This window comes from Ahaetulla prasina, chromosome 4 (genome assembly GCF_028640845.1).
Source record: "Ahaetulla prasina isolate Xishuangbanna chromosome 4, ASM2864084v1, whole genome shotgun sequence".
Taxonomy (NCBI): domain Eukaryota; kingdom Metazoa; phylum Chordata; class Lepidosauria; order Squamata; family Colubridae; genus Ahaetulla; species Ahaetulla prasina.
In genome coordinates this window covers 148,892,434-148,920,004 of record NC_080542.1, presented here as the reverse complement: position 1 = coordinate 148,920,004, position 27,571 = coordinate 148,892,434, and the positions used below count along the sequence as shown (strand labels likewise).

Genomic DNA, 27,571 nt, shown 5'->3' with positions numbered 1-27,571 from the left:
AGTCATGGAGGGATGAGTTCAGCCATGTTTCACAAACAAATATAATATCAAATATACCATTGTTTAACAAGAGGATAAATTCGGGTAATTTGTTTACAATACTCCTTGGATTTATTAATTTACATTTGAGACCTGTAGTGTTTGGTGTAGGAGAGGTAAGGGGCGTGCATACCTAGTTTTGATGTTGTCCGTGTGTGTTTATACTTGCCTCTCTCACGGGAAGGGTTGCGTTGCTGTGATATTTTAAGAATTGGGGAATTCCCAGTTGTGGTTGTGGGTCCCGAAGGAACAAGCCAGGATTGAAGAGCCGGGTGTCTCCTGAGGGGAATTTTTTTTTTTTTTTGCTTTCATCACAGACAGTCCTTGACTTACGACCGCTGTGCCTGTTGCAGAGGTTGTTCAGGGAGTTTGGCCCTCATTTGTGACCATTCTGACTGCCGTTGTTGAGTGAATAGCACCGCTGTGCTCGTCAGGAGGGGATCACATGACATACACATGCACCCCTGGGATACGGTGACCGTCGTAAATACGAGTTGGCGGCCAAGGGGACCATCCAGCAGTCATAATGGGAAAAATGGTGCTTTGGTCAGTGCCGTTGTTGAGCAGTCACTAAAGAAACGGGGGTGAACAGCTAGTCCTCAATTTACGACGGGGTCACTTAGGATCACTTCCTCCCTCCCTTCCCCACCGTTCCCCATTCATGTATTCCCTTCTCCTTTCTCTCCCTTCCTTCCATCCATCCCTTCTTTCCTTCTTCCCTCCCTCCTTCATTTTCATCCTTCTATCTTTCCTTCTATCCATCCATCCCTTCTTTTCTTCCTTCCTTCCTTCCTCTGTTTCTTCCTCCTCCCTCCCTCTCTCCCTTCCTGGCTGCCTTCCTGCCTCTCTTCCTCCATTTCTTCCTCCTCCTTCCTTCTTCCTCTTTTCTTCCACTCTCTTTCCCTCCTTCCTCTTTTCCTTCCCTCTTTTCCTTCCTCCCTCCTTCCATTTCCTTTTCTCCCTCCCTCCCTTTGTTCCTTCCTTCCATCCATCTTTCCTTCTCCCTCCCTCCTTCCATTTCCTTCCTTTCCTCCCTTCCTCTTTATCTCCCTCTCTCCCATCCATCCATCCATTTTACAACCTTGGACACATCTAGATGAGTGGACTTCAATTCCCAGAATTCCCCAGCCAGCAGCTTGAACAACATTAGAGTGGAGAAAATCTTTGATTTTTCCAGTTGCCAAGAAAGGGGTTAGAATCCCTGTGGATTTAATCTAAACTTTGATAAGATTTTTATAAAATTGTTGTGCTGTAATGATGACAACGGTTGGCATGACATTGGGAGTGTTGTTTGGAAGGATTTATCGTTGAATCCCATTTGGGTGGCAAGGCAAAGCGAAAAGGAAAGGAGAAAGGAAAGGAAGTAGAAAGGAAAGGAAGAAAATTCTGCCTCACTGAGATTACAAGGAAGGAGAGAAGGAGGAAATGAATGGAAAGGAAAGGAAGGAAATGGGAAGGGAAGGAAGAGAAAGGAAGGAAGGGAAGAAAGGGAAGGATGGAAGGGAAAGGAAGGAAAGGGAAGGATGGAAAGGAAGGGAAATAAATGAAGGGAAAGGAAAGGAAAGGGAATGAGAGGAAAGGAAGGAAAAAAGAGAAATGAAGGGAAAGAAAGAGGAAAAGGAAAGTAGAATGGAAAGGAAAGGAGAAAGGAATGGAATGGAAAAAGGAAAGGAAAAAAATGAAGAGAATGGAAGAGGAAAAGGGAAGGGAAGGAAACAGAAGAAAACAGGAAGGAAGAGGAAAAAGGAAGGGAAGGAGAAAGGAAAAGGAAGGGGAAATAGAAAAAGGGAGAAAGGACAGGAAAGAAAGGAAGGAAAGGGAAGCAGAGGGAAGGGAAGGAAGATAAAAGGAGAAAAAGGAAAGGAAAGGGAGCAGTTAAGGAAGATACCTAACAGATACCTTTTTTCAATCCCACTGTAAAACCAAACGGTTGTAAATCGAGGACTACCCCGCCCCTTTCTCAGGGAGGCGACTTAACGCAGTGTCTCTTTCAGTCCTCCGTCATAAGCTGAGGCCCGGCCCGGCTTTGATCCCACGAGCGGGCCCCGACACTGCCCCACTTCCGCCGTTTTCCCCATCTTGCTTCTGCACAGGGTGTTTCGCACTCGGGGCCGGCACTGACTCTGCACGCGCTCGTCGGGATGGCAGCGAGCTGACCCAGACCCCCAAGAATGACCTGGACTGACAGTCTCCGTGAGAAGATCTCTGGGGCCTTCTACAACCACGGCTTACGCTGTGCCTCCTGCCCGATACCCATCATCCTCTTCACGGGCCTCTGCGTCCTGGCCTGCTGGTAAATACCTTCTTCCCCAAGTGGGAGTCTGCCCCCCCCCCCTTTAAAGCATCCTGGCTGGGGGATTCTGGGAGTCGCCTGAGAAAGGAGATTCGACTTTTTCTGAAACTCGGAGGGGCCTCGGGAGTTAATTCTGAATTTCTCCCCTTTCAAGCTACCCATTGCTGAAGTTGCCGCTTCCGGGCACCGGGCCAGTGGAATACACAACGCCTGTGAAGGACTACAGCCAGCCGCCCCCCTTCCCGGCCCAGCAGCGAGGAGAACCGAGCGAGCGTCCCGACTGGGTAGGGATGAAACCCCCCCCCCCACTTTTGAATCGACGTTTGATATCGAGACCGAGCGGATGATGGGTGGTTTTCTTGCAGAGGTTTTGGGACCCAACTTGGTAACGTCATCAGGGCTGGAAGGGAGGGGGGTTTGGTTTCTGTTTATATAGACCATCCCTTCTAAGCGTTGATCGTTTCCCTAGTTGGTTCACAAAATGTCTAGCAGAAAACCACCAGGCTCAGGGTATCAGGGACCCCCCAGTCCTTCCTCCTCCTCCACCCCCCCCCAAACCTTTATTCTCTTCTAACACTGATGATGTTCTCTTGCTGGGTCATGAGATGTCTGCTTGAAAACCACCCAGCTCAGGAAACATCAAGGACCCCACAGCCCTTTTCCCTCCCCTCCCTTTTTGCAGGGATGCAGTTAATAACCTTGCAAATTTTGGGCCATCCCTTTAGCCTAGAATAGAAGGAGCTCATCCGGGTGTTTCTTCCCCCTGGCCTACCTCGCAAGGCTGACCATAAGCACTCCCTCCCCCCTCATTTAGTATCTGTGGGACTTTCCTCTAGTACTCTGGAGCCCCCGTGGCCTACATCCAGCAGGTCCTGGTGAAAGCCACGGTTTCTCCATGGCCGAAGAGCTTCCTGGCCGTCGATGTCTTTCGCTCTCCACTCGCCCGGGTCTTCCAGCTAGTGGAGGAAATCAGGAACCACGCTTTGCGCGACGGGTAGGTCGTAAAACAGGACGCCATTTCTTTGCTGGCTGTCAACACACACACACACACAGGGCACGGTTCGCACATAGTCCTCGGCTTAACCTCAGTCAGGGCCCCTGATGTCCGTCGCTCAGTAAGACAGTTGTTGAAGTGAGCTGTGCCCTATTTTGCCATCTCTCTGGCCACTGTCGTTAAGCAGATCACTGCCATTGTTAAACTAGTCAAGCGTCTGTTAAGCGAACGTCAGAAGGTCGCCAAAGGCGATTGGGTCACACCCGGGACACGCCGACGGTCATAAATACGAGTCGGTGGCCAAGCGTCCAAATTTTGATCGATCCTGCGACTGTCGTAAGTGTGAAAAACGGTCCTGAGTCGCTTTTTTTCTGTGCTGTTGTAACTTCGAATGGTCACCAAAACGGACGGCTTTCTTGGTCACCGCCTGCTGCTCGGTGCAGGAAGGGACCTTAGAGGTCACCTAGCCCAACCCACTGGTGAGCCAGGAGACCCTTACAGAACGACAGAGTTGGATGGGACTTTGGAGGTCATCTAGTCCAGCCTCCTGCTCAAGGAGGAGACCTTGACATAATCAAACAGCGGAAGGGGCCTTGGAGGTCCTCTAGTCCAGGGGTCTCCAACCTTGGTCCCTTTAAGACTTGTGGACTTCAACTCCCAGAGCTTTGCTGGCTGAGGGACTCTGGGAGTTGAAGTCCACAAGTCTTAAAAGGGACCAAGGTTGGAGACCCCTGCTCTAGTCCAACCCGCTCAAGCAGGAGACCCAACATCATTTCAGACAAGCGGCTGTCCAGTCTCTTCTCCAATGATGGAGCCTTCACAACTTCTAGTGGCAAATTCATCGGTTCACGGTGAAGAAGTTCCTCCTTAGTTCCAGGTTGCTTCTCTCCTTCATTCGTTCCCATCCGTTGTTGCTTCTTCTCCTGCCTTCTGGGCCTTTGGAGAATAATTTGACGCCCCTCCTCTTTGGGGGCAGCCCCAGTGGTGGGACTCAGCCTGTCCCCTCCCGATTGCGCCAAAGGCAGCGGCAACTGCGGGAGGCTCCGCCCACCCGCCCGGACATAATGCACAACTACTGTTCATGCGCAGAGGTAGTGTGTGTGTGCGAAGTGTGCTCATACTTGTAAACCGATAGGGAAGGTAAGTGAATCCCACTTCTGGGCAGCCCCCCAAATATTGGAATCCTGCTATCCTGTCCCCCCTAGTCCTTCTTTTCTCCAGACTGGCCAGATCCAAATCCTGCCACCGTTCTTCCTATGTTTTAGTCTCCGGGCCTTTAGTCATCTTAGTTGCTCTTCTCTGCACTTTTTCCAATGTTTCAACTTCTGTTTTTTTTGTAATATGGAGACCAGGCCTGGAGGCCGTCCTTGCAGCTGCAAACCCCAAAGGCTGCCTTGAACCATCATTTGCGTCACATCGCATGTTCGGTTTCTTGAAGGTCACGCCAGGCTCTCTGTGTGTTCAGGGACACGTCCGTGACATTTCCTTGGAGTGGCATAGATGAGTCACGGCCTTCTCATTTCTCCTCTTTTCATTTTTATTTTCCTCTTTTCACAGCCCTCAGTTTTTCCGGTTGCTTTCTTTCGATCCAGGCACTAACCAGGTTATAATCCTGGTTTTTTTTGTGTGTGCCGATCTGGGCTGGATGCTTTCGGCTCACTGAGGTTTTAGAGCACTTCCTTTAGTGACTGTTTGAAGTTGCAACAGCCCTGAAATAATTGGGCTTGAGACCTTTTTATTTTATTTTATATTTTATTTTATATTTCTTTTGTTTTAATTTAATTCTGTTATGTTATATTATTTTAATTATTTTTTATTTTATCTGATTTTATTTTATTATTGTACTGTATTATTTTATTAGTTATTGTATTGTACAGTGTTTCTTTTATTCATTTTATTTTCTTTGTTTCATTGTATTGTTTTATTTCATTCTTTTGTTATTTTTATTATTTTATTGTATTTTAATTATTTTATTAGTTTATTTTATTATTTCATTTTATTGTACTTTAGTACACTTTATTGTACTTTATTTTAATTATTTTTATTTTATTTCTGTATTGCATTATTTCATTACTTATTGTATTTTATTCATTTTATTTTTATTATTTTATTGTATTATTTTATTATTTATTGTATTGTATTGTATTGTATTGTATTGTGATGTATTTTATTTATTTCATTTTATTTGTTTTGTTTTATTGTGTTGTAACAATTATTTTATTATTAACTTTATTGCATTGTATTGCATTTGTTTTACTTATTTTTTTATTTTAATTAGAATAAAGTTAAAATACAAAATGCAAAACAAAATGACCATTTTTTACACTTACGACCATCCCAGCATCCCCTGGGTCAGGTGATCCAAATTCAGATGGTGGCAACTGACTCGTATTAATGACGATCCCTCTGTCCAGGGGTCACACGATCCTCTTTTGTGGCACTCTGACAACCAAAGTCAATGGGGAAGACAGATTCGTTCAACAACCGTGTTGCTAACTTAATCTTTGGAGGGATTCACTTAACAACTGTGGCAAGAAAGGCCATAAAATAGGACAAAGTGAAACAAAAGTCTCACTTAACAACATAAATTTTGGGCTCCATGGTGGTCGTATGTCGAAAACTCTCTCTAGTCGCAGAAAACCGCAATTTTTTTACTTTTATGTAATAATACAGTACATAACATCCACTTCTATAACCACGAAACTCTTTATAATCGGTAGAACACATTTTTTTCCTACCTCAAGCATAAAGTCCAGAAGTGGTTTCCACATGGAAGCAAAATTAATTGTATTCTTTCCTTTAAGCAAAGCAATCAATTTAGCCACATCTGCTCACTCCATCAACTTTTGCAGTTGTGGGAATCAAAGTCTCCTTCCATTTTTGGGGTTGTTGTTCATTGTTTAATGACCCTGTAATCCCTTGAGTGGGGGTGGAGTCGGAGCAGCTGAATGGAGCTCAGTGTTTAGTGGCTGGATGCCCTTCCTGTCGTCCATGTGGAGTGTTTACAGCAGATATATTCTCATTGTGCCCAGAGAGAGAAATATCAGCCTCTACCTAGGATTGAACTCAGTCTCCTGATTCTGAGGTGAGAGCTCCACCTCTAGGCCACCGCACCACTCTATCCTTCCATTTTTGTGTGTAGAGTAACCTTGCTGTCAATATCAATAACAAAATCCTTGCTCACTTGACGTTGCGTCTTCTCCCTTCTTCTCTTTCGGCCTCCAGTCCCCGAATTAAAAGTTTGGACGACGTCTGCCTTCAAGTGACGGATCTCTTGCCCGGCTTGAAGAAACTTCGGGGGCTTCTGCCCGAACATGGCTGCCTCCTCCTCTCCCCAGCGAACTTCTGGCAGAATGACCAGGAACATTTTGGCGCCGACCCCGATATTATTAAAACCATCCACCAGCATGAACCCAAGACCCTGCAGACATCAGCAACACCGAAGGGTAGGGATTGAGTACCTGAACTGGAAGCATGTGAGCGGCCATTCTGGCTCCGCTCCAGAATTGCTGAGGATGCAAGGAGTTGAATCCCTCTGTTGGGAAGACAAGGGGGAGTGGAGTCTGGCCACCTTGTGGGGTCTTCAGCCAGCACTGCATTGAGGTGCCAAAAGAGTGTAGATCCATGATTCCCAGTCTTGCCAATGTTAAGATGGGTGGACTTCCTCTCCCAGAATTCCTCAGCCACCTATAGGGAGGAAGACGTGAGGAGGGAGAGAGAGAGAGAGACAGGAAGAAAGGAGGGAGGGGAAGGAAAAGGAACGTGGGAAGAGGAGAAAGAAAGGGAGGGATGATTAAGAAAAGAAAGAAAGTGAGGGAGCAAGAAAGGAGAGAGGGGAGGAAGGAAATAAGAGAGTGAGGGAGAAAGGAAATGATGAAAGAAGATTGGAAGGAAGAGAAGAAAGTGGGAGTGGAGAGAAGAAAGAGGAAGAGAAGGAAGAAAAAGGGAGGGAGGGAAGGAGAACAGGAGGGAAGGAGGAATGAAAAGGAAAGAATGAAGAGAAAAGAAAGAAGAACAGAAGACAGAAGATAAGGGAAGAGGAAGGGAAGGAAGAAGAGAAGAAAGGAAGAGAGCCATTCTGCCTGGGGAATTCTGGGAGTTGAAGTCAACCTTTCTTAATGCTGCCAAATTTAAGAAACACTAATCTAGATGGTCCTGGAAACCATCAGCAGTGGTCTTCTCGTTCTCCACATGGGGAAGGCTGGCTGGGGAATGCTGGGAGCTGAAGTCCACAAGTCTTAACGTTGCCAAGTTTGGAGACCCCTGCTGAAGACCAGCACCGCAGATCCTGCCGGTCCTTGCAGAAATTCCAGTCAATGTCAGGAGCGACCAGTTCTAATCAACCTCCACAACTTCCAAGTCAGATGGACGTCAACTCCCAGCATTCCCTTAACCAGTCAAGCCAGCTGAAATCCACCCATCTTAAGTTTATAGAGGTTGAGAGACGGAGGTATGTCAACGAGCATTCACCAGGATCTCCAAAGGGAGCGGTTTTTCCAGGTCACCAAGCGCGTCCTTCAAGACGGATGGTTGTATCCTCTTGTCCATCTCTTGGGGTCTTCCTCACTCACCTGTTCTTCTCCTGATTTCTTCAGATCTCCTGTTTGGCGTCCCGGGAAAGTACAGTGGGGTGAGTCTCTACAACCGGAAGCGAGTGGTCATCTATGCCATCACCTTGGGTCTTCGGCACTATGATGCCAGGTGAGTTGCTTTCTGAGACCGAAATACACTGGAGAACCTTTTGGCCAGCTGGGACCTTCTTTGTGATGTTCTCCAGAGATGCCTCCCCCTCTTATGTGGCTTTCTTTTAAATTCCATATTTTGGAGACTTTGTCCTTGGATGGACCAGTAACAGCCACATCTAAGTTAGTGTTCTGTCCCCCCCCCACCTCAGTCCGGGAGGCACGAGTGATGACTTAATTAGCTGGCAATTCAGTCCACGGCAGCTATCAGCTCTGGCAGCAAACTAGCGAGCGTCTGCCAAATTTCTCTGTTATCTTTTCTTGATGCCGGCGAGTCAACCAGGAAACCAGGAACAAACAGTACTTCAGCTCAAGTTCTCTCTAAGCAGTTGATTTGTTCGCCACAGAGTAGTATAGCAGCCCCTGCTGCTTTTATACCCTGTAGGGTGTGGCTCCATGACTCAGCTGGCTTGACTGGTTAAGGGAATGCTGGGAGTTGACGTCCACCTGACTTGGAAGTTGTGGAGGTTGATTAGAACTGGTCGCTCCTGACATTTACTCTAGCAATGCAGCTGATTTCTAGTTACGACCATAATGCCCATCATGGCTGTAACTTCTGACATCAAAGTCATCATGTGACTTTATGACCATTTTTGTGATGGTCATTCAGTGAATCATTGTGGTTTTAAGCAAATCAGTGGTTTGCTATGGCAAATTGTAAATACAGGTAGCCCTCGAATTACGACTTTAATATCTTTAATATCTATCCATCTTCCTTCCCCTGTCCTTATCACTTTCTACAGAGGGATGAAACGAGAACATCCTGTAATTTTGGATTACTGTCTGGTTTGGAAGCATTATTGCTTCCGGGCAGGAAGGTGGTGCAGAGAGTGGTGAGAATAGCAGAAAAGTTTGTTGGAAGTTCACTTCCTTCTGTCCAGGATATGGCATATAAGTGTTGCTTGAGCGGAGTCCGCAGGATTGTCTGAGATGCTACACCTCCTCTTCTTAATCCATTTCCCTTGTTACCTTTTGGGAGGGGGCTTCGTAAAATTTGAAGCAGAAAATCCAGATTCGGTCACAATTTTGTTCCATCTAGCATCAACTTTGTAACTCTGACGTTTCCTTTTTGCACTATGTATTCAAAATGGACAGGGTATTTATATGTATATATATAGAGAGAGAGTTGTATATAAATATGTTTTACTATAGGTAGATACTCATGTTTCTCTGAAAATAAGACTATGTCTTATATTAATTATTGCTCCAAAAGACGCATTAGGGCTTATTTTGCGGTTAGGTCTTATTTTTGAGGAAATACGATACTAAAATGTGTCTGTCTGGCTGACAATTTTAACTGGGACTTTTTGGGGGATACGGCTTATATTATGAGCATCCTGAAAAATCAAGCTAGGGTTTATTTTCGGGTTGGGTCTTATTTCCGAGGAAACGGTATGTATGGGGGGGGTGCGTGTGTGTGTATGGGTGTGTGTATATATGTATTGATGTAGGTATCTATATATGTATGGGTATGGGTGGATATATACTTTCTTTTGAGCCAGTGCAGAGAGTGGTGAGTTCGGCAGAAAAGATTATTGGAAGTTCACTTCCTTTGATCCAGGACATGGCATTAAGCGATACTTGAGCGGGGTCCGCAGGCTTGTCTGGGACCCTACAGATTGTCTTCATGATATGTTTTCCTTGTTATCTTCTGAGAGGGGGCTTTGTGGTATCCGAAGCAGAACATCCAGATTATATATATATATTACATTATATTACATTACAACCAAAGACCTATATACATTATATATATATATATGACGTTTCGACGAAGTCTCATTCATCATCTTCAGGCTTCAGCTTCGTGCTTCAGCTCAAATCCCCCTGCAGCAGGTTTATTGGTTGTTCGGGTTTTCTCCCGTATAAAATTGAGTGTGGTGATGCGGCGAAACTCATTCGTCATCTTCAGGCTTCAGCTTCATGCTTCTGGGAGCAATGTGTGATCGCAGCTGTTTCACACATTGCTCCCAGAAGCAGCTGTGATCACACATTGATCACACATTGCTCCCAGAAGCAGCTGAAGCCTGAAGATGACGAATGAGACTTCGTCGAAACGTCGCCAAGACACTTCCAATTTTACACGGGAGAAAACCCGAACAACCAAAGATATATATACATATATACATATATACATATATACATATATACATATATACATATATACATATATACATATATACATATATATATATATATATATATATATATATATATATATGTAATCCAGATTATATATTATAATCCAGATTATATGTATAGTCTGGATGTTCTTCTTCGGATACCACAAAAACCCCTTCCAGTAGGTAACAAGGTAAATGTGTATGTGTGTGTGTGTGTTTTTTTGTTTTTTGTTTTGTTTTTATTGAAAGAGTTTTAAAAAACAAAAACATTTTCCCCCTTTTTCCCCCCTCCCAAAAACCCCTTCCCCTCCTCCCCGGCTTCCCGGTCAATCACAAGGTATTGTTATACATAAACCAAACATAGAATAAAATTTTCCCTTCCAATCCAAATAACCACATCCAAAGCTTTTCATCTCCCAACCCCCTCCCCATTACATAAAATAACTTTCTAATTATTCATAGGCAATCTGATATTTCTTACTCTGATATCTCTTTTGTAGATAATCAATCCATTTCTTCCACTCAATTAAATATTTTTCCTGCGTATTGTCTTTTAAAACGCTGAGATTTTAGCCATCTCAGCCAAATTAATAACTTTCAATATCCATTCTTCTATTGTAGGTATCTCTCCTTTCTTCCAGTATTGACCAACCAACAGTCTTGCTACTGTTATTAAATTCAGAATCAATTTAGTCTCAATCCCTGTACAATCCGTTATAATTCCCAAAAGGAAAAATTGTGGCAGGAACTTTATCTTCTTCTTCAGTACATTTTGAATAATCCACCAAATTCTTATCCAAAAGACCTTAATTTTCTTGCAAGTCCACCAAATATGAAAATATGTAGCATCATCACAATCACACCTCCAACATTTCGCTTGGATATTAGGATACATACATGATAATTTTTTGGGATCTAAATGCCATCTATAAAACATCTTATAAAAATTTTCCTTAAATTCTGTGCTTGTGTAAACTTAACATTTCTAACCCAAATTTTCTCCCATGTTTCCAACATTATTGGTTCCTGAATATTCTGTGCCCATTTTATCATACAATCCTTTACCAAATCCTTTTCCGAATCTATTTCAAGCAACACATTATACAATCTCTTTATATGCTCCTGGGTCTGATTTCTAATTTGCTTTATTAAATTTTCCTCCTTTGCATTATACCAATTTTTTGATCTTCTTTCCATCTAGCACTTATTTGCCCATATTGAAACCAAGTATAATTCCTCCCTTCTTCATTTAATACCTGTAATGATTTTAATTGCAATCTACCTCCTTCAGCATACAAAAGTTCTTTATAAGTAATCATTTCCTGTTTCTGTTCTATATTTATATTCTCTATTGCATGCCTAGGGCTCGCCCATATAGGAATCTTGTATTCTAATTTATAGGAATATTTTTTCCAGTCCATAAAGAGCACTTCTCAACACATGATTCTTAAAAGCCCTATCCACTTTTTTTTCATAAAATAAATACGCATGCCATCCATATAACAAGTCATAACCTTCTATATTCAAAATTCTTTCCTCTGTTAAGTTAAACCAGTCACTTATTACTGAAAGGGCTACTGCTTCATAATATAATTTAAAGTTAGGCATTCTTAAACCACCTCTTTCCCGTGAGTCCTGTATTATTTTCATTTTAACCTCGCTTTTTACCCTGCCATATAAATTTGTTAATCCCAATCTGCCAATCTTCCAAATTTTTATCCTTTTAATTATTGGTATCATCTGGAACAGAAACAAAATCTAGGTAACACATTCATTTTAATAGCCGCAATCCTTCCCAATAGGGATAACTGCAATTTCTTCCAGCCACTCATATCATTCTGAACTTTTGCCATAGCAAGTCATAATTATTCTTATAAAGTTTCTTGTTCGATGAGCTAATATAGACCCTAAATATTTAACCTTTTTACTACCTCAAATCCTGTCATTTCCTCTAGTTTTTGTTTCTGTTGTATAGACATATTTTTAATTATCACTTTTGTTTTATTCTGATTTATTTTAAATCCTGATACCTTTCCATATTTATCAATTACTTCCAACAAAATCTACTTGAATTTATAGGATTCATTAACGTAACCACTACATCATCTGCAAAAGCTCTAACTTTATACTCATATTGTCTAATCTTAATTCCTCTATTTTCATTAATTCGTATTTTATCTAATAATGGTTCCAGAGTCAAAACAAACAATAATGGTGATAAGGACATCCCTGTCTTGTTCCTTTCGCAATCTTAATAACTTCTGTCAAACTACCATTTACTATAATCTGTGCTGTTTGCTCTCCATAAATCGCTTTAATTATTCTAATAAAACAGTCTCCAAATTGCATTTTCTATTAATTTAAATAAAAATCCCAATGCAATCGATCAAAGGCTTTCTCTGCATCCAAAAAATAAGTGCCGCTGAAGTATTCTTCTTTCCAAATATTCCAATATATTAATAATCTGTCTAACATTATTCCTCATCTGCCTCCCTTTTATAAAACCAGATTGATCAGTATGAATTCTTTGTTGTAAAACTAACATTAATCTATTTGCTATTATTTTTACAAAATCTTATAATCATTATTTAAAAGTGAAATCGGCCTGTAGTTACCAGGTTTAGAGCAGTCTTGCTCCTCTTTGGTATCAGTGAAATAAAAGATGTTTTCCATGACGGGGTATTCCACCCTAATTGTATCTGATTAAATAATTCTTTAAGTGGGCCTAATATTTCATCCTGTGTTTTTATAATAAGTTGCTGTAAGACCATCTGTACCAGGGTTTTCCCATTTTAATTGTTTAATTGCCTCCACTATTTCTCCAGTAGCTATCGGCGATTCAACTCCTCCTCTGTTCTAATGTTAGAATATTAACCTTATAATCTTTCAAATAATCATAAATGTCCCTATTCAATATTTTGTCTTTTGCATATAGTGCAGTATAAAATTCTGAGAATGCCTTTTAATTTTATCCTGTTGGTATATCTCTTTACCTTTATATTCTATTTTTTGTATGACACGTGCTTTCTGTTTCTTCCTTAAATTATATGCCAACCATCTCCCAGGTTTATTTGCATTACAAAAGGTATTATGTTTAGCATATTGTATATTCGTTGCCACCTGGTCTGCCATTAACATATTAAATTGACTCTGTAATATTTTTATAGCCTCTTTAAGTTTATGATCTTGTGGGTTTTGAATTAATAACTGTTGCTTCCTTTGAATTTCTTCTTCCAAATACCTACGCTGCCTTTGTTTATTATTCCTTTGCCTATTGTCCAAGTAAATCAATATCCTCTAATAGACGCTTTGCTCGCCTCCCACACAGTTCCTATAGGTGTCCCTTTGTACATATTAAAATCAAAAAATTCTTTTAACTGTTTCTTACAATAAGTTACATTATCCTCATATCTAAACAGATTTTCATTCAACCTCCATGTTCTACCACCTTTTTCCCTTGTAATAATTCCATCCATACTGGGCTATGGTCAGTTAAACACCTCGAAATATCTTCGCTTTCTTCACCCTAGAAAGCAAGTCATTAGAAATTAAAATAAAATCAATACGTGAAAAGATTGATGCCTATCAGAAAAAAGTAAAATCTCTCTCATCTGGATTCCGTAACCTCCATATATCTCTAAACTCAAAGTCTTCCATCATTTCAAAAAAGGATTTTGGTAATTTTGCATGTATAGGTATCTTCTTGGAGGAGGTTCTCTTATCCCTTCTTGTATCAATTACTCCATTCCAGTCTCCTAATAAAATAAACGAACTATAATCCCAGAGGGTCAACCTCTCATGTAACATTTTGTAAAACTTTTCTTGTTGCTGATTAGGTGCATAAATACCTATCAGCAAAGTCTTTTTTGCATCTATCACCAGTTCAATAGCAATAAATCTTCCTTGAATATCTGCCTCAATTAACTTAGCTGGTATATCCTTCCTGATATATACAACAATTCCATGCTTCTTTTCCAAAGCTGATGCAACAAAATGGTTACCCAATTTTGAATTAATTAAATATTTTTGGTCTGATAATTTTATATGTGTCTCTTGCAAACAAATCACATCATTTTTAAATTGTTTCAAGTAGTGAAATATTTTCTTTTCTGAGCTGAATTCAAGCCATTAACATTCCATGACAAGATTCTATTTGCCATTACTGGCCTCCTGAAGCTTTGAAGCAGACAACGGAAGCTCCTCCTCCGGTATCTTCCGTCTAGCTCCTCCCACAGCTTCCATACTGGGATCCTGACTTTTACTTTGAGACTGTTGCTCTTCTTTACGCTTAAGAGCTCCTCTTGTCACCCTTTGCTCTTGTGGTTCCTCTAATACTGGCAGCAATGAAGGCTCTTGGATCACCACGCCTTCTTGAATCTTTTGAAGTTTTTCTATCACTTCTATTTCGACTTTCAAAACTGTAGAAAGAAAATCCTTTGCCTTTAAAACAGTGTCAATTCTATATCTCCTTCCTTGATAGAATAGTGTCAGTCCAACTGGCACCTCCCATCTGAATTGAATCTGATGTTTTTTAAGTTCTTGTGTAAAAAAAGCAAATTCCTTCCTGTCTCTTAACATCTTTGAAGGAATCTCTTTCAACACCTTCAACTCCTGTTCTCCAATTTTTAAAGTTGTCTGATATGAAACTTGCAGAATCTGATTTCTCATAGTCCTTTTCACAAAATAAACCACAATGTCCCGAGGAAGCTTTCTCTGTCTTGCAATCCAAGAATTAACTCTATATATTTTATCAATTTGGTAAGCTACCTCTTGGGGGTCCACTTCAATAAATTCAGCCAATGCTTCTGATATAATTTTTCTTAAGTCTTCTCCTCGCTCTTCTTGCATACCACGAATTCTAAGAGCTCCTTCCATAAGTTTATATTGTAATATCACAACCTGATCTTCATTTTGATCCACTTTTTTCTGAACACCTTTCATTTTGTCTTCTAAATGCTTATTTGACTGAGAGATGTGTTGCATTTCCACTTCCAATCCTCAATTTTTTACTCAGTCCTTGAACTGCCATAAGAATATCTTCTTATTTTTGCATTAAAATTCTCCATCATCTCTTTTGCCTATCTTCAGAAAGTTTTAATTGTTCTTTCAATATTTCCTCAAGACTTGGTTCAGATCCCTTCTTCCAGAAGGCTTTAAAGGTTTAGCTGCCATTCTGTCTTCAAAAGAATCAGGAATTCAAACTTAATAACTCTCCTTCCTCCTTTCAGTATAAAAACTCCGTTTGTAACAATCCACAAATAACGCTGCTTCATCGTACTAAAAATTTTACTTTCACTTTCAGACGCCATTTTAAAAGTCAATTAATCAAAGACAAAGAAAGGTTTCAAGTTTCAAAAGGAGTCGGTACTTGCCGTGCTGATTCTTCATCAAAGATCGAACGCCAGAAATTCCCGTCTGCTTAGAATATCAATCAATTTAATAAGTCCTTTAGAGCAGAAGCGACATTCCCACTCCTTTTTCCTGATAAAAACAGGAGCGTGCTGAAGTTGGAGGGAGTGGAATTCGGTGGGGTCATAAATCCAGGAAAATTCGCTCTTGAGAGCAAACCCCCTGTCAGACCTGCCACTCTTCCACAACTCTGATAACCTCTTTCACCCAGAGATTATGCTAAGCTCAGTGAACAGTGATTTTTTTTCTGTTTCACTGAGTTTTACAATCTTCTAACACAGAGTGCTCTGTTAGAGCACCCAGCAGGAGGGTGACGTCACTGGAGCCTCCTATGTGTGTGTGTTTTTATGTATATATGTATGTGTGGCGGAGAGAGTGGTGAGGACGGCAGAAAAGATTATTGGAAGTATCTATCTACAGTCAAACATATTTATATACAACTCTCTCTCTCTCTATCTATCTATACATACATACACACATACATACGTATAAATATTAACCCCTGTCCATTTTGAATACATAGTGCAAAAAGGAAATGTGAGAGTTCACAAAGTTGATGCAAGATGGAACAAAATTGTGACCGAAATCTGGATTTTCTGCTTCAAATTCTACAAAGCTACAAAGTGCTACTGAGATCAGGCAACAGGTTGAGAAGCAGCATTAAGCTCGCCATCTCCTTCCTTTCATCTCTCTGGAAAAAAATAAATTGCTTTTTTCTCCCACCCCCCACCCCCCCGGGGTGGGAAACAATCCTGGGCAGCTCCTTTGAGGCCCCCCCCCACCATGCCTTGTGGATGATGGGACCTCTTCTTTGCTTCTGGGGCAGGTTCCTCTCCAGCCTCCGTTCACGGCTCAAGCTTCTCCATCCCAGCGCCAACAGCAGCCTGCGGGAAGACCAGATGATCCATGTCCATTTTAAGGAAGAAATCGGCGTTGCTGAACTCATCCCTCTTGTCACCACCTACGTCATCCTTTTCGCTTACATCTACTTCTCCACCCGTAAGTTTTGAGTGAATGAGTAAATGAGCTGCTTGGCTCATTTGGAACCGGCAGTCCTCGACTTACGGCCGCACTTGAATCACAGATTTTCCATCGCTAAGTGAGATATTCGTTCACTGACTTTCAACTCCTTTGACGAACTTGCTTCCTGTCCGGCTGTTAGCTAAAGCAAGCCGTCAAATGACTTCATGTACAGTTGGTCCTTGACTTACAACCGCAACGGAGCCCCAAATTTTCTGTTGCTAAGCAAGACATTTGTCCACCGACTTTTGCCTCGTTTTACAACCTTTCTTACCATGGTTGTTAAGTGAATCCCTTTGGTTGTTAAGTTATCAAGACGGTCGTTAAGTGAAATCCTGCTTCCCCGTTGACTTGGCTTTTCGGAAGGTCGCAAAAGGGAATCACGTGACCCCACATGATTGGGGTCTCAATTCTGATCGTAAGTTGAGGACTTTTTGTCTAGGATAAAGCTAAAGCAATCCATCGAATGACTTCATGTACAGTTAGTCCTTGACTTACGACCACAACTGAGCACAAAATGGTCTACAGCGGGCCTGTCAAACTGGTGGCTGGATGAGTCACGTGCAGGCCACGCCCATCCTGGCTCCGGAAAAGCAAAAAAGCTTTGTGACACCTCATGATATGTCACGTGACGTGATCCAGTTTAACACCCGTGGTCTACAGCTTCTGTTTCTTCCTCCCAGATTTGGAACGAAGTCCGCGCAGGTGTTGCGTCTTTCTCTGTCTGTCTCACTCAAAGACTGATGGGGTTTTTTCCTCCCTCTTCAGGCAAGATCGACATGGTGAAATCCAAGTGGGGTCTGGCTTTGGCTGCCGTCGTGACAGTGCTCAGCTCCCTCCTGATGTCCGTCGGGCTGTGCACGCTGTTTGGCCTCACGCCGACGCTCAACGGAGGGTAAGTCGGCGAACGGGGCTTACGGGCTGAACCGTAGCGAGCCAGAAACTGTCAGCAGGTCCTCGGTCGAGCAGTCCCTCTTCAGAGGGAGTCCTGATGACCATCTTCTTAGTCCAAGCATCCTTCAGCCCCGTGAAAGTTCTCTTTGCAGTTGAAAGATTGTGGGGCCCTTGGTGCTCTCTGGCCTTCGTTGTGTTCTTGTAGACTTTTCATGACCCTAATAGGTAACGTCATCAGTGCTAGGAGGGAGGGGTTTTGCAGAGAGGAGGCTCTAGGGCCTTCAGGCTTCCACCCTTAGCCGCATCTCTTTTGCCGCCAGTCTCCTGCCTCAGCCCATTTACAGCCAGCTTTCCTCCTCTTGCCCTCTGCCGACACACTGTTTGTCCCAGGCCTTTGGCTGGAAGGGACAATTAGCTGCCATCCAGTTGGGTGGCAGGCAGAAGCCATGGGCGATAGGAGATCGCAGGGGCTATGGGGGAGGTGCAGTAGCTGAAGAGCAGGGGTGCACGGTTTCAGGTATGCGGGGATCCAAGTCATGTCTCTTCAGCAGGTAGTTGACCCTTTAGCTCTTCTGTTTGTTGATGTCCAGATAGTAGATGGAAGTTCTGGAGACAGCAGCACAAGAGTTAGTGGTCTTTATTCAAGATGACAACGAGGGTGCAAGGAGGTAGAGGGTTTGTTGAACTGGTGTAACAAAAACAGCCTCGCCGGAAACCTAGGAAAACAAAACAGATGGTTGTCGATTTCAGAACAGGCATTAATACACTTGTCGCCCCCAGTTTCCTTTTCGCAATCAGAGGCCTTCAGGCTCTTCTTCTGTGGCTGGCAAGGCGAGGACTCTGCAGCCAATAACAGTTCTGCTATCAGCTGCAGAGGCCTTCAGGAAAGCCTTGCCGGCTGCAGAAGAAATGGGCCAGCAAAAGCAGGTGAGAATGTGGTTGACACTCTGCGGGGTTGCGGGGCCTCCCTGCAAATGTCCAAATGTAAGTAATAAGGCAACTCCACCACCACCCCATTCCCACCCTAGCTTAATTTTGACCCGTGCACTCTGGAGTGGGTGGGGTTTTAATTTGGGCTTATTTTGGGGGTAGGGCTCATATTGGGTCCATCAAGCTAGGACTTACTTTTGGGGTAGGTCATATTTTCAAGGAAACATGGTATATGTATGTGTGTATTATGCATATATGTATGTATGTATGTATGTCTTTGGTTATTCGGGTTTTCTCCCGCGTAAAATTCTTGGCGACCTTTCGACGAAGTCTCATTCGTCATCTTCAGGCTTCAGCTTCGTGCTTCTGGGAGCAGTGTGTGATCGCAGCTGTTTCTTCCTTTTAACTGCTAGTGGGGGTTTGAACTGATTGGGTGGGAGTTTGGCTGTGCTCTGATTGGATAAGGGTTTTTTTGTGCTCTGATTGGCTGGGGGTGTGTCCTGTTTGGGTGGGGGCTTGGTTGTGCTCAGATTAGTCTGAGTTGTAGGGGGATTTGAGCTGGTGAGCTGCACTGCTGCTGTTTGGCTTCGTGTTCGTGGTCGTGCTACATCTTCGTAGTGGGTGTCAGTCTGCTGCATGTATGGATTGGAGGGGTTTGAAATGGTTAATGTTGCAGCTGCGGTCTGGCTTCTGGTCCTTGGTCGTGCTTCCTGATCAGTGTGGGTTTGGGTCTGCTTTCTGGGTGGTTGTGTGATGGTGACATCCTGTGTGGACCTCGTGAGTGTGGGTCTGGTGTCATTCCTCATGTTAAGGACTCGTTTGTCAATAAGGGTGGGTTTCCAAATGGCTGGTAGGCGGGAGGTATCATCTCGTTTGTTCATGCTGTGTGGGCGTTTTTCTATCTCGATGGCTTCTCTGATTATTCTGTTGTTAAATTTTCAGTTTTGGCGATAGTTCTGGTCTTTTTAAAGTCAATATCGTGTCCTGTGACTTTAAGGTGTTGGACCAGGGAAGAAGTTGGTTCCTCTTTTTTGACTGAGTTCTTGTGTTCTTCAATGCGTGCACTTATTCTTCTGTTGGTTTGTCCGATGTATGTGGTGGGGCAGGCGGTGCATGGGATTTCATATACTCCTTGATTTTCTAACTCAATTTTGTCTTTGGGGTTTCTTAGGATGGTGGATATTTTTTGGTTTGTGCAGAATGCTGTCTTGATGTTATGTTTGTGGAGGATCTTGCTGATTCTGTCTGTGGTGCCTTTTATATATGGGAGGAGGGCTGTGCCATTTTCTTGTTCTCTGTCTTGGGTTTTAGTGGGGGGTTCTTTTTGGATTAGTTTGGTAATCTTATTTCTCTGGAATCCATTGGATGTTAGTACGTTTGTGAGAGTGTGTAGTTCGGTTTTTAGGTGTTGTTTGTCAGCTAAGCATTTTGTTCTAGAGATGAGTGTCTTGGCTACGGAGTTGATCTGTGCTGGGTGGTGGTGTGAGAGTGCGTGCAGATAGCGGTTTGTGTGTGTTTTCTTCTGGTAGATGGTGTGTCCTAGGGAGCCATTGGGTTTCTTGTAGACTAAGACATCTAGGAAGGAAGTTGGTTGTTAACTTCTGTTTCCATGGTGAACTGTATTTTGGGGTGTAGGCTATTGAGGTGTGTGAGGAAGTTGTCAAGTTTTTCTTTCCCGTGTGGCCAGATTATGAAGGTGTATCTACGATATCTGAGCCAGAGTTTGGGTTTGTGATCAGATTTTTCTAGTGCTTGGGTTTCAAAGTGTTCCATGTAGAGGTTGGCAATGACAGGTGAGAGGGGTGATCCCATGGGTGCGCCTTCTATTTGTTTGTATTTTTGTCCATTATAGATGAAGTATGTGTTGGATAGGCAGTGGTTGGTCAGATCTAGGATGTGCTTGGGGGGGTTATATTTGTTTTGGATAGCTGTCAAGGCTTCTTTGATTGGCACTTGGGTGAAGAGGGATATGACATCAAAGCTCACGAGTAGGTCGCTGGGCTGTAAGTTTTGTTTCTTTATGATATCTATGAACTGGAATGAGTTTTTTACGTGTGAGGCGATGGATTCTGCATAGGGCTGTAGTTGTTTGGCGAGAAATTTGGCTAGGTTTTGTAGAGGTGAGCCTATGGAGCTGACTATGGGTCTGAGTGGGGGTTCCTTCTTTGTGTATCTTGGGAGGCCATAGAGCTTAGGGCATCTGGATGATTTCTCTCTGGGAATGATTCTTTGTTGGATTTCTTCGCTGATGGGGAGGCTTTTATTTTGGATCTAGTGGTTTTTCTAGGTAGGTGGTGGGGTCTGTTTTAGGGGCTTGTATGCAGGGTCTTGGAGTAGGTTGGTTAATTTGGTTTGGTAGTCAGATGTGTTCATAACCACCGTGGCGTTGCCCTTGTCTGCTGGTAGGATTATTATGCTGGTATCTTTTTTCAGGTTAAGTAGTGCTGTCTGTTCCTCTTTGGGTAAGTTGCTTTTGGGTGGCTTGCTGCTGCAGAGGATGTTGGTGATTTCGAGTCTGATTTTGTTAGCGTCATCGGGGTTGATTTTGGTCAGGCTGGTTTCAACTCCGCATATAATGGTCTCAGTGGGGATGTATTTGGGAGTGACTGCAAAGTTGAATCCTTTGGAAAGGACATCGGTTTCAGCTTTGGTGAGGATCCTATCTGAGATGTTATGCACTGTTTGTTTCATGTGTTGCTGTGAGGGTGGAGGGGTTTGTTTCTGGCGTTCTTGTAGTCTTCGGAGTTTGTTGGTGTGCGTGTCTGTCTTGAGGGTGGTCTGTGTTTCGGCTCCAGACGGCAAGTTGTTTGGATTTGTCCCAAAGTGCCGGGTGCATCTTGTTGCTGAGTTTGAGGTGAAGTGTGAGGAGATCTTTGTTGATTTGATCTAGGAGGAATCTTTTTGTGTGAAGTTCATTTCTGATTAAGGCCAATTCTGTTCTTTTTAGGATGCGTTTGGTGGCTGCAGAGTTGGAGTGGAATTTCAATTGGAAGCATTTGGGGATTAAATTTTCATCGCGGCAGTTTCGTAGGAATGCGAGGTCACATAAAATGGAAGCTCTTTGGACTTCTAGTTTTTCATAGGTCCTGGTCAGATGGTGGATTTCCTCCCCGTAGAGGTGCAATATTTGTTTTCTGAGGTTTTCGCGGGTGTTTGTATGTAGGTCTTTGGTTATTCGGGTTTTCTCCTGCGTAAAATTGGAAGTGTCTTGGCAACGTTTCGACGAAGTCTCATTCGTCATCTTCAGGCTTCAGCTTCGTGCTTCTGGGAGCAATGTGTGATTGCAGCTGTTTCTTCCTTTTTAACTGCTAGTGGGGGTTTGAACTGATTGGGTGGGAGCTTGGCTGTGCTCTGATTGGATGGGGTTTTTTTTGTGCTCTGATTGGCTGGGGGTGTGTCCTGGTTGTGCTCAGATTAGTCTGAGTTGCAGGGGGATTTGAGCTGGTGAGCTGCATTGCTTTTGTTTGGCTTTGTGTTTGTGGTCGTGCTACATCTTCATAGTGGGTGTCAGTCTGCTGCATGTATGGATTGGAGGGGTTTGAAGTGGCTAATGTTGCAGCTGCATCTGGCTTCTGGTCCTCGGTCGTGCTTCATGATCAGTGTGGGTTTGGGTCTGCTTTCTGGGTGGATGTATGGTGGTGATATCCTGTGTGGACCTCGTGAGTGTGGGTCTGGTGTCATTCCTCATGTTAGGGACTCGTTTGTCGATAAGGGCGTGTTTCCAAATGGCTGGTAGGCGGGAGGTATCATCTCGTTTGTTCATGCTGTGTGGGCGTTTTTCTATCTCAATGGCTTCTCTGATTATTCTGTTGTTAAAGTGTTCAGTTTATATATATTTATTTATTAAGGGACGCGGTGGCTCAGGGGCTAGGACGTTGAGCTTGTCGATCAAAAGGTTGGCAGTTCAGCGGTTCGAATCCCTAGTGCTGCCATGTAGTGCTTCCATGCTCCTGTTACTTGTCCCAGCTTCTGCCAACCTTGCAGTTTCGAAAGCATGTAAAAATGCAAGTAGAAAAAATAGGGACCACCTTTGTGGGAAGGTAACAGCATTCCGTGCTCCTTTGGCCTTGAGTTATGCCGGCCACATGACCACATCTTTGGACAGTGCTGGCTCTTCGGCTTTGAAACGGAGATGAGCACTGCCCCCTAGAGTCGGCAACGACTAGCACGTATGTGCGAGGGGAACCTTTACCTTTATATATATATATATATATATATATATATATATATATATATATATATATATATATATATATATATAGGTCTTTGGTTGTTCGGGTTTTCTCCCGTAAAATTGGAAGTGTCTTGGCGACGTTTTGATGAGGTCTCATTCGTCATCTTCAGGCTTCAGCTTCGTGCTTCTGGGAGCAATGTGTGATCGCAGCTGTTTCTTCCTTTTAACTGCTAGTGGGGTTTGAACTGATTGGGTGGGAGCTTGGCTGTGCTCTGATTGGATGGGGTTTTTTGTGCTCTGATTGGCTGGGGTGTGTCCTGTGTTGGTGGGGGCTTGGTTGTGCTCAGTCTAATCTGTGCTGCAGGGGGATTTGAGCTGGTGAGCTGCACTGCTGCTGTTTGGCTTCGTGTTCGTGGTCGTGCTACATCTTCGTAGTGGGTGTCAGTCTGCTGCATGTATGGATTGGAGGGGTTTGAAGTGGCTAATGTTGCAGCTGCATCTGGCTTCTGGTCCTCGGTCGTGCTTCATGATCAGTGTGGGTTTGGGTCTGCTTTCTGGGTGGATGTATGGTGGTGACATCCTGTGTGGACCTCGTGAGTGTGGGTCTGGTGTCATTCCTCATGTTAGGGACTCGTTTGTCGATAAGGGCGTGTTTCCAAATGGCTGGTAGGCGGGAGGTATCATCTCGTTTGTTCATGCTGTGTGGGCGTTTTTCTATCTCAATGGCTTCTCTGATTATTCTGTTGTTAAAGTGTTCAGTTTATATATAGTTCTGGTCTTTTAAAGTCAATATCGTGTCCTGTGACTTTAAAGTGTTGGACCAGGGAAGAAGTTGGTTCCTCTTTTTTGAATGAGTTCTTGTGTTCTTCAATGCGTGCACTTATTCTTCTGTTGGTTTGTCCAATGTATGTGGTGGGGCAGGCGGTGCATGGAGCACGAAGCTGAAGCCTGAAGATGACGAATGAGACTTCGTCGAAACGTCGCCAAGACACTTCCAATTTTACACGGGAGAAAACCCGAACAACCAAAGACCTATATACAAACACCCGTGAAAACCTCAGAAAACATATATATATATATATATATATATATATGTAGGTCTTTGGTTATTTGGATTTTTTCCCGCGTAAAATTGGAAGTGTCTTGGCGACGTTTTGATGAGGTCTCATTCGTCATCTTCAGGCTGGTGTTTGCAGCTTCGTGCTTCTAAGAGCAATTGACTTCGTCAAAACGTCGCCAAGACACTTCCAATTTTATGCGGGAGGAAACCCGAATAACCAAAAACCTACCTACCTACATATATACATACATATGAGAGAGAGAGAGAGAACGTGTGTTATGTATGTGTGTTATGTATGTGTATAGGTAGTTATATACTTTCTTTTAGAGCCGTGGTGGCGCAGTGGTTAGAAAGCAGGACTGCGCTACTTCTGCTGACTGCAATTTGGCAGTTTGAATTTCACCAGGCTCAAGGTTGACTCAGCCTTCCATCCTTTCCGAGGTCAGTAAAATGAGGACCCAGATTGTTGGGGGCCATAGACTACTCTGTAAACTGCTCAGAGAGGGCTGGAAAGCACTGTGAAGCGGTCTATAAGTCTATTGCTATTTGAGGTGGTGCAGAGTGGTGAGGACAGCAGAAAAGATTATTGGTTGTTCAGGTCATAGCATGATTGCAGGATTGTCTGGGATGGTACACATGCTCTTCACAACCTGTTTTCCTTGTTACCTTCTCAGAGGGGGCTTCATGATATATACATGCACGTCAACATCAAGTCATTTCTTTCTCCTCCCAGGTTGCTCCAGTTTCAATGTTTGGTTCAGCTTCTGTTTCCCTTTTCATTCTAGAGAGATTTTCCCGTACCTGGTGGTCGTCATCGGCATTGAGAATGTGCTGGTTCTCACCAAATCGGTCGTGTCCACGCCAGTTGACCTGGAAGTGAAACTGCGCATCGCACAAGGTACGTAAAAAAATGAGTTTTTTCCGTCATCCCAGAAAAAGCTGGTAAGGCTTGGGCTGAGATAGGCTGGGTCTGCCAATCATAGTCGGCAAAACCTGTTCCCGGAGATTCCCCAGGTCAACACTGGTTGGGGAATTCTGGGAGTTGAAGTTCACATATTTTAGAGTTGCCATGGTTTTTTTTTTTAAAAAACCTGCCTTATTAGAGAATGGCGTTTTGATTTTTCTTAGATGCTGGATATCATCTTAGTGGACTTTTTTGTACAGCTAGTTCTTGACTTAACGACCACCATTGAGCCCAAAATTTCTGCTGCTAAGCAAGACGGTGGTTCAGTGAGTTTTGCCCCATTTTTCGTCCTTCCTTGCCACAATTTTCGGGTGGATCGCTGCAGTTGTTAAATTGTTCACACTCTTTTTTAAGTGGATCTGGCTTCCCAGTTGATGTTGCTTGTCAGGTGGCCGCAAAAGGGGATCACGTGATCCCAGAACACTGTCATCTTCTTTTAATGACCCCATAAATCCCTTGTGGGGTGGAGTCTGGGCAACTGAATGGAGCTAGCAGAGCGTTTAATGGCCAGATGCCTTTCCTGTTGCCAGTGCGGAGTTTTGTTCAGCCGATATATTCTCATTGTGCCCAGAGAGAGAGAGAGAAAAATCTGCCTCTACCTAGGATTGAACTCACAGCCTCCTGATTGTGAGGCAAGAGCTACATCTCTAAGCCAGAGCACCACTCCTTCCCCAGAACACTCTGTCATAAATATGAATCTGTTTCCAAGCCTCTGAGTTTTGATTACACGACCACGGGGATGCTTCAACGGTCGTAAAGTGTGAAAAATGATCATGTCACTTTTTTCCGTACCATTGTAACTTTGAAACTGTTATAAGTTGAGGACTACCAGTATTGTAGCTTACTCTTGAAAAAGAGCCGTATCTTTTTAAATTAAACCTGGTGGAGCTGCTCCTGTTTGTTGGGTTCACCCAACCGTAATTTCACCACTTTCATTCCAGGTTTGAGCAACGAGAGTTGGTCCATCATGAAGAACATGGGCACCGAGTTGGGGATCATCCTGATTGGCTATTTTACCTTCGTCCCTGCCATCCAGGTACTGGGAGGGGAGGGGCTGCTGGGAGGTTCTTCTCAAGTACAGGTAAACCTCGCCTTACAAGCCTTTGGTGACCGTTCCAAGTTCCAACCGAGCTTCCAAGGAGTAATAAGCACCAAGGTTCTCTTCTTCTCGTATCCCATCCCTTAGGTGTAAATAAACCCACAAAGCCTCATTGTTTTAGTCCTGTGAACGGCTCAACAGTTCACACAGAGCTCATCAGCCCTGCACTCGGTCTCTGGAAGACAGATAGCACACGGGTCTCTAACCGTGGGAAGGTTACAAATTGTGGACTTCAGCCCCCAGAATTCCTCAGCCAGCCATACTTGGCGTTGAAGTCCAGAAGGCATGGAATTCTGGGAGTCTGAAGTTCACAAGTCCTAAAGTTGCTAAGTTTGGTTCTACCACCCTGTCCCAACTAACAGGAAAAGCCAATTTTCTAGAACTTTTCTGCAGGAAGATTCTGTCCTCTACTTATTATGGCTAGGTTTGGAGATCTTTCTTTCTTTTCTTTTTTCTTTCTCTCTCTCTTTCTCCCACCCACCCTTTCTTTTCTTTCTTTGTTTCTCTCTCCCTCCCTCCCTTTTTTTTCTCTTTCTCATTCCTTCCCTCTCTCTTTTCCTCTCATTCTCTCTCTTACTCCCTCTCTTTCTCTCTCATTCCTTCTCTTTCGCTCTCATTCTCTCTCTCTCTCTCTCTCTCCCCCAAAACAAAACCTTCTTATTCCCTCTCTGTCCCTCTCTTTCCCCCTTTTTCACTCTCATTCTCCTTCTCCCCACTCAAAAAAAAACCCCTTCTTGGTCTCGTCTCCACGTCCCGTCCTCTCTCTCTTCCTTTCCAGGAGTTTTGCCTTTTCGCTGTGGTCGGCCTAGTCTCCGACTTCTTCCTCCAGATGTTCTTCTTCACCACCGTGCTCTCCATCGATATCCGTCGGATGGAGGTAAAACCCCGAACCGGAAAGCCTTATCCATGTATTTGGAGATCTCTTGGGGGCTCAAGAGGGCATATCTGAGTGATATTATGTCCGAATGGGGCGATCTCAATATCTGGGAGAAAAATCTTGGAATCCTAGTGGACGATGACTTGCTAACCCGAGGCAGGTGTGTGCTGCAGCAGCCGAAAAGGCCAACACGATCCTCAGCTGCATTAACAGAGGGATCGGATCAAGGTCACGGGAAGGGTTAATACCACTTTCATATAAGGCCACCCTTGGAATATAATATCTAGTTTTGGTTGCCACGATATAAAAAAAAGATGCGGAAACTCTGGAAAAAGTGGGGAGAAGAGGAACGAAGAGTATGAGGAGGCTGGAGGCTAAAACATACGAAGAACAGGATTTGGGTACAGCTACTCTAACAAAGAGAAGGACTGGGGGGACGATGACATGATAGCATCTTCCAATATTTGTGGGGCTGCCCCAAAGAAGAGGCGGGGGTCCGCCTGTTCTCCCAAAGGACCTGAAGGCAGGACAAGAAGCAATGGAGGGACATTTATTATGGTCCAACCTAAAATTAAGGAGATGTTTCTTAACAGGGAGGACAGTTAACCAGTGGAACAGCTTGCCACCAGAGGTTGTGGGAACCTCCATCGCTGGAGGCTTTTAAGAAGAGACTGGACAGCCATTTGTCTGAAAATGGTGTACGGTCTCCTGCTTGAGTAGAAGACCTCCAAGGTCCCTTCCAACTCTCTTATTCTGTGAGGGCCTCCTGCTTGAGCAGAGGGCTGGACTAGATGACCTCCAAGGTCCTCTCCACCTCTGTCCTTCTATGATTCTGTAAGCATCTCCTGCTTGAGCTGCAGGCTGGACTGTTTGACCTCCAAGGGTCCCTTCCAACTGGTGTAGTTCCTCCCTGAGGGGAGAGACTTCTGAATTCTGACCTGCCGGTGGGTTTTCGT

At 43.6% G+C, this 27,571-nt stretch overlaps 1 protein-coding gene across 5 annotated transcripts in view; it reads left to right on the top strand.

The window, feature by feature from the left end:
* Positions 1–27,571, top strand: part of SCAP (SREBF chaperone) — a 47,370-nt gene that overhangs the window by 6,925 nt on the left and 12,874 nt on the right. For 4 of the 5 annotated variants that reach the window (XR_009154990.1, XM_058181812.1, XM_058181810.1 and 1 more), the window contains exons 2-11: positions 2,133–2,332; positions 2,487–2,616; positions 3,169–3,326; positions 6,552–6,772; positions 7,922–8,027; positions 16,424–16,596; positions 17,386–17,512; positions 24,461–24,573; positions 25,581–25,675; positions 26,517–26,615. Coding sequence is in view for 4 of the 5 variants with exons in the window: in XM_058181812.1 (XP_058037795.1) it covers positions 2,211–2,332; positions 2,487–2,616; positions 3,169–3,326; positions 6,552–6,772; positions 7,922–8,027; positions 16,424–16,596; positions 17,386–17,512; positions 24,461–24,573; positions 25,581–25,675; positions 26,517–26,615 (1,344 nt within the window). In the remaining variant the exon portion in view is untranslated. The remainder of the gene's footprint in view (positions 1–2,132; positions 2,333–2,486; positions 2,617–3,168; positions 3,327–6,551; positions 6,773–7,921; positions 8,028–16,423; positions 16,597–17,385; positions 17,513–24,460; positions 24,574–25,580; positions 25,676–26,516; positions 26,616–27,571) is intronic. The other variant, XM_058181813.1, reaches the window with a different exon arrangement.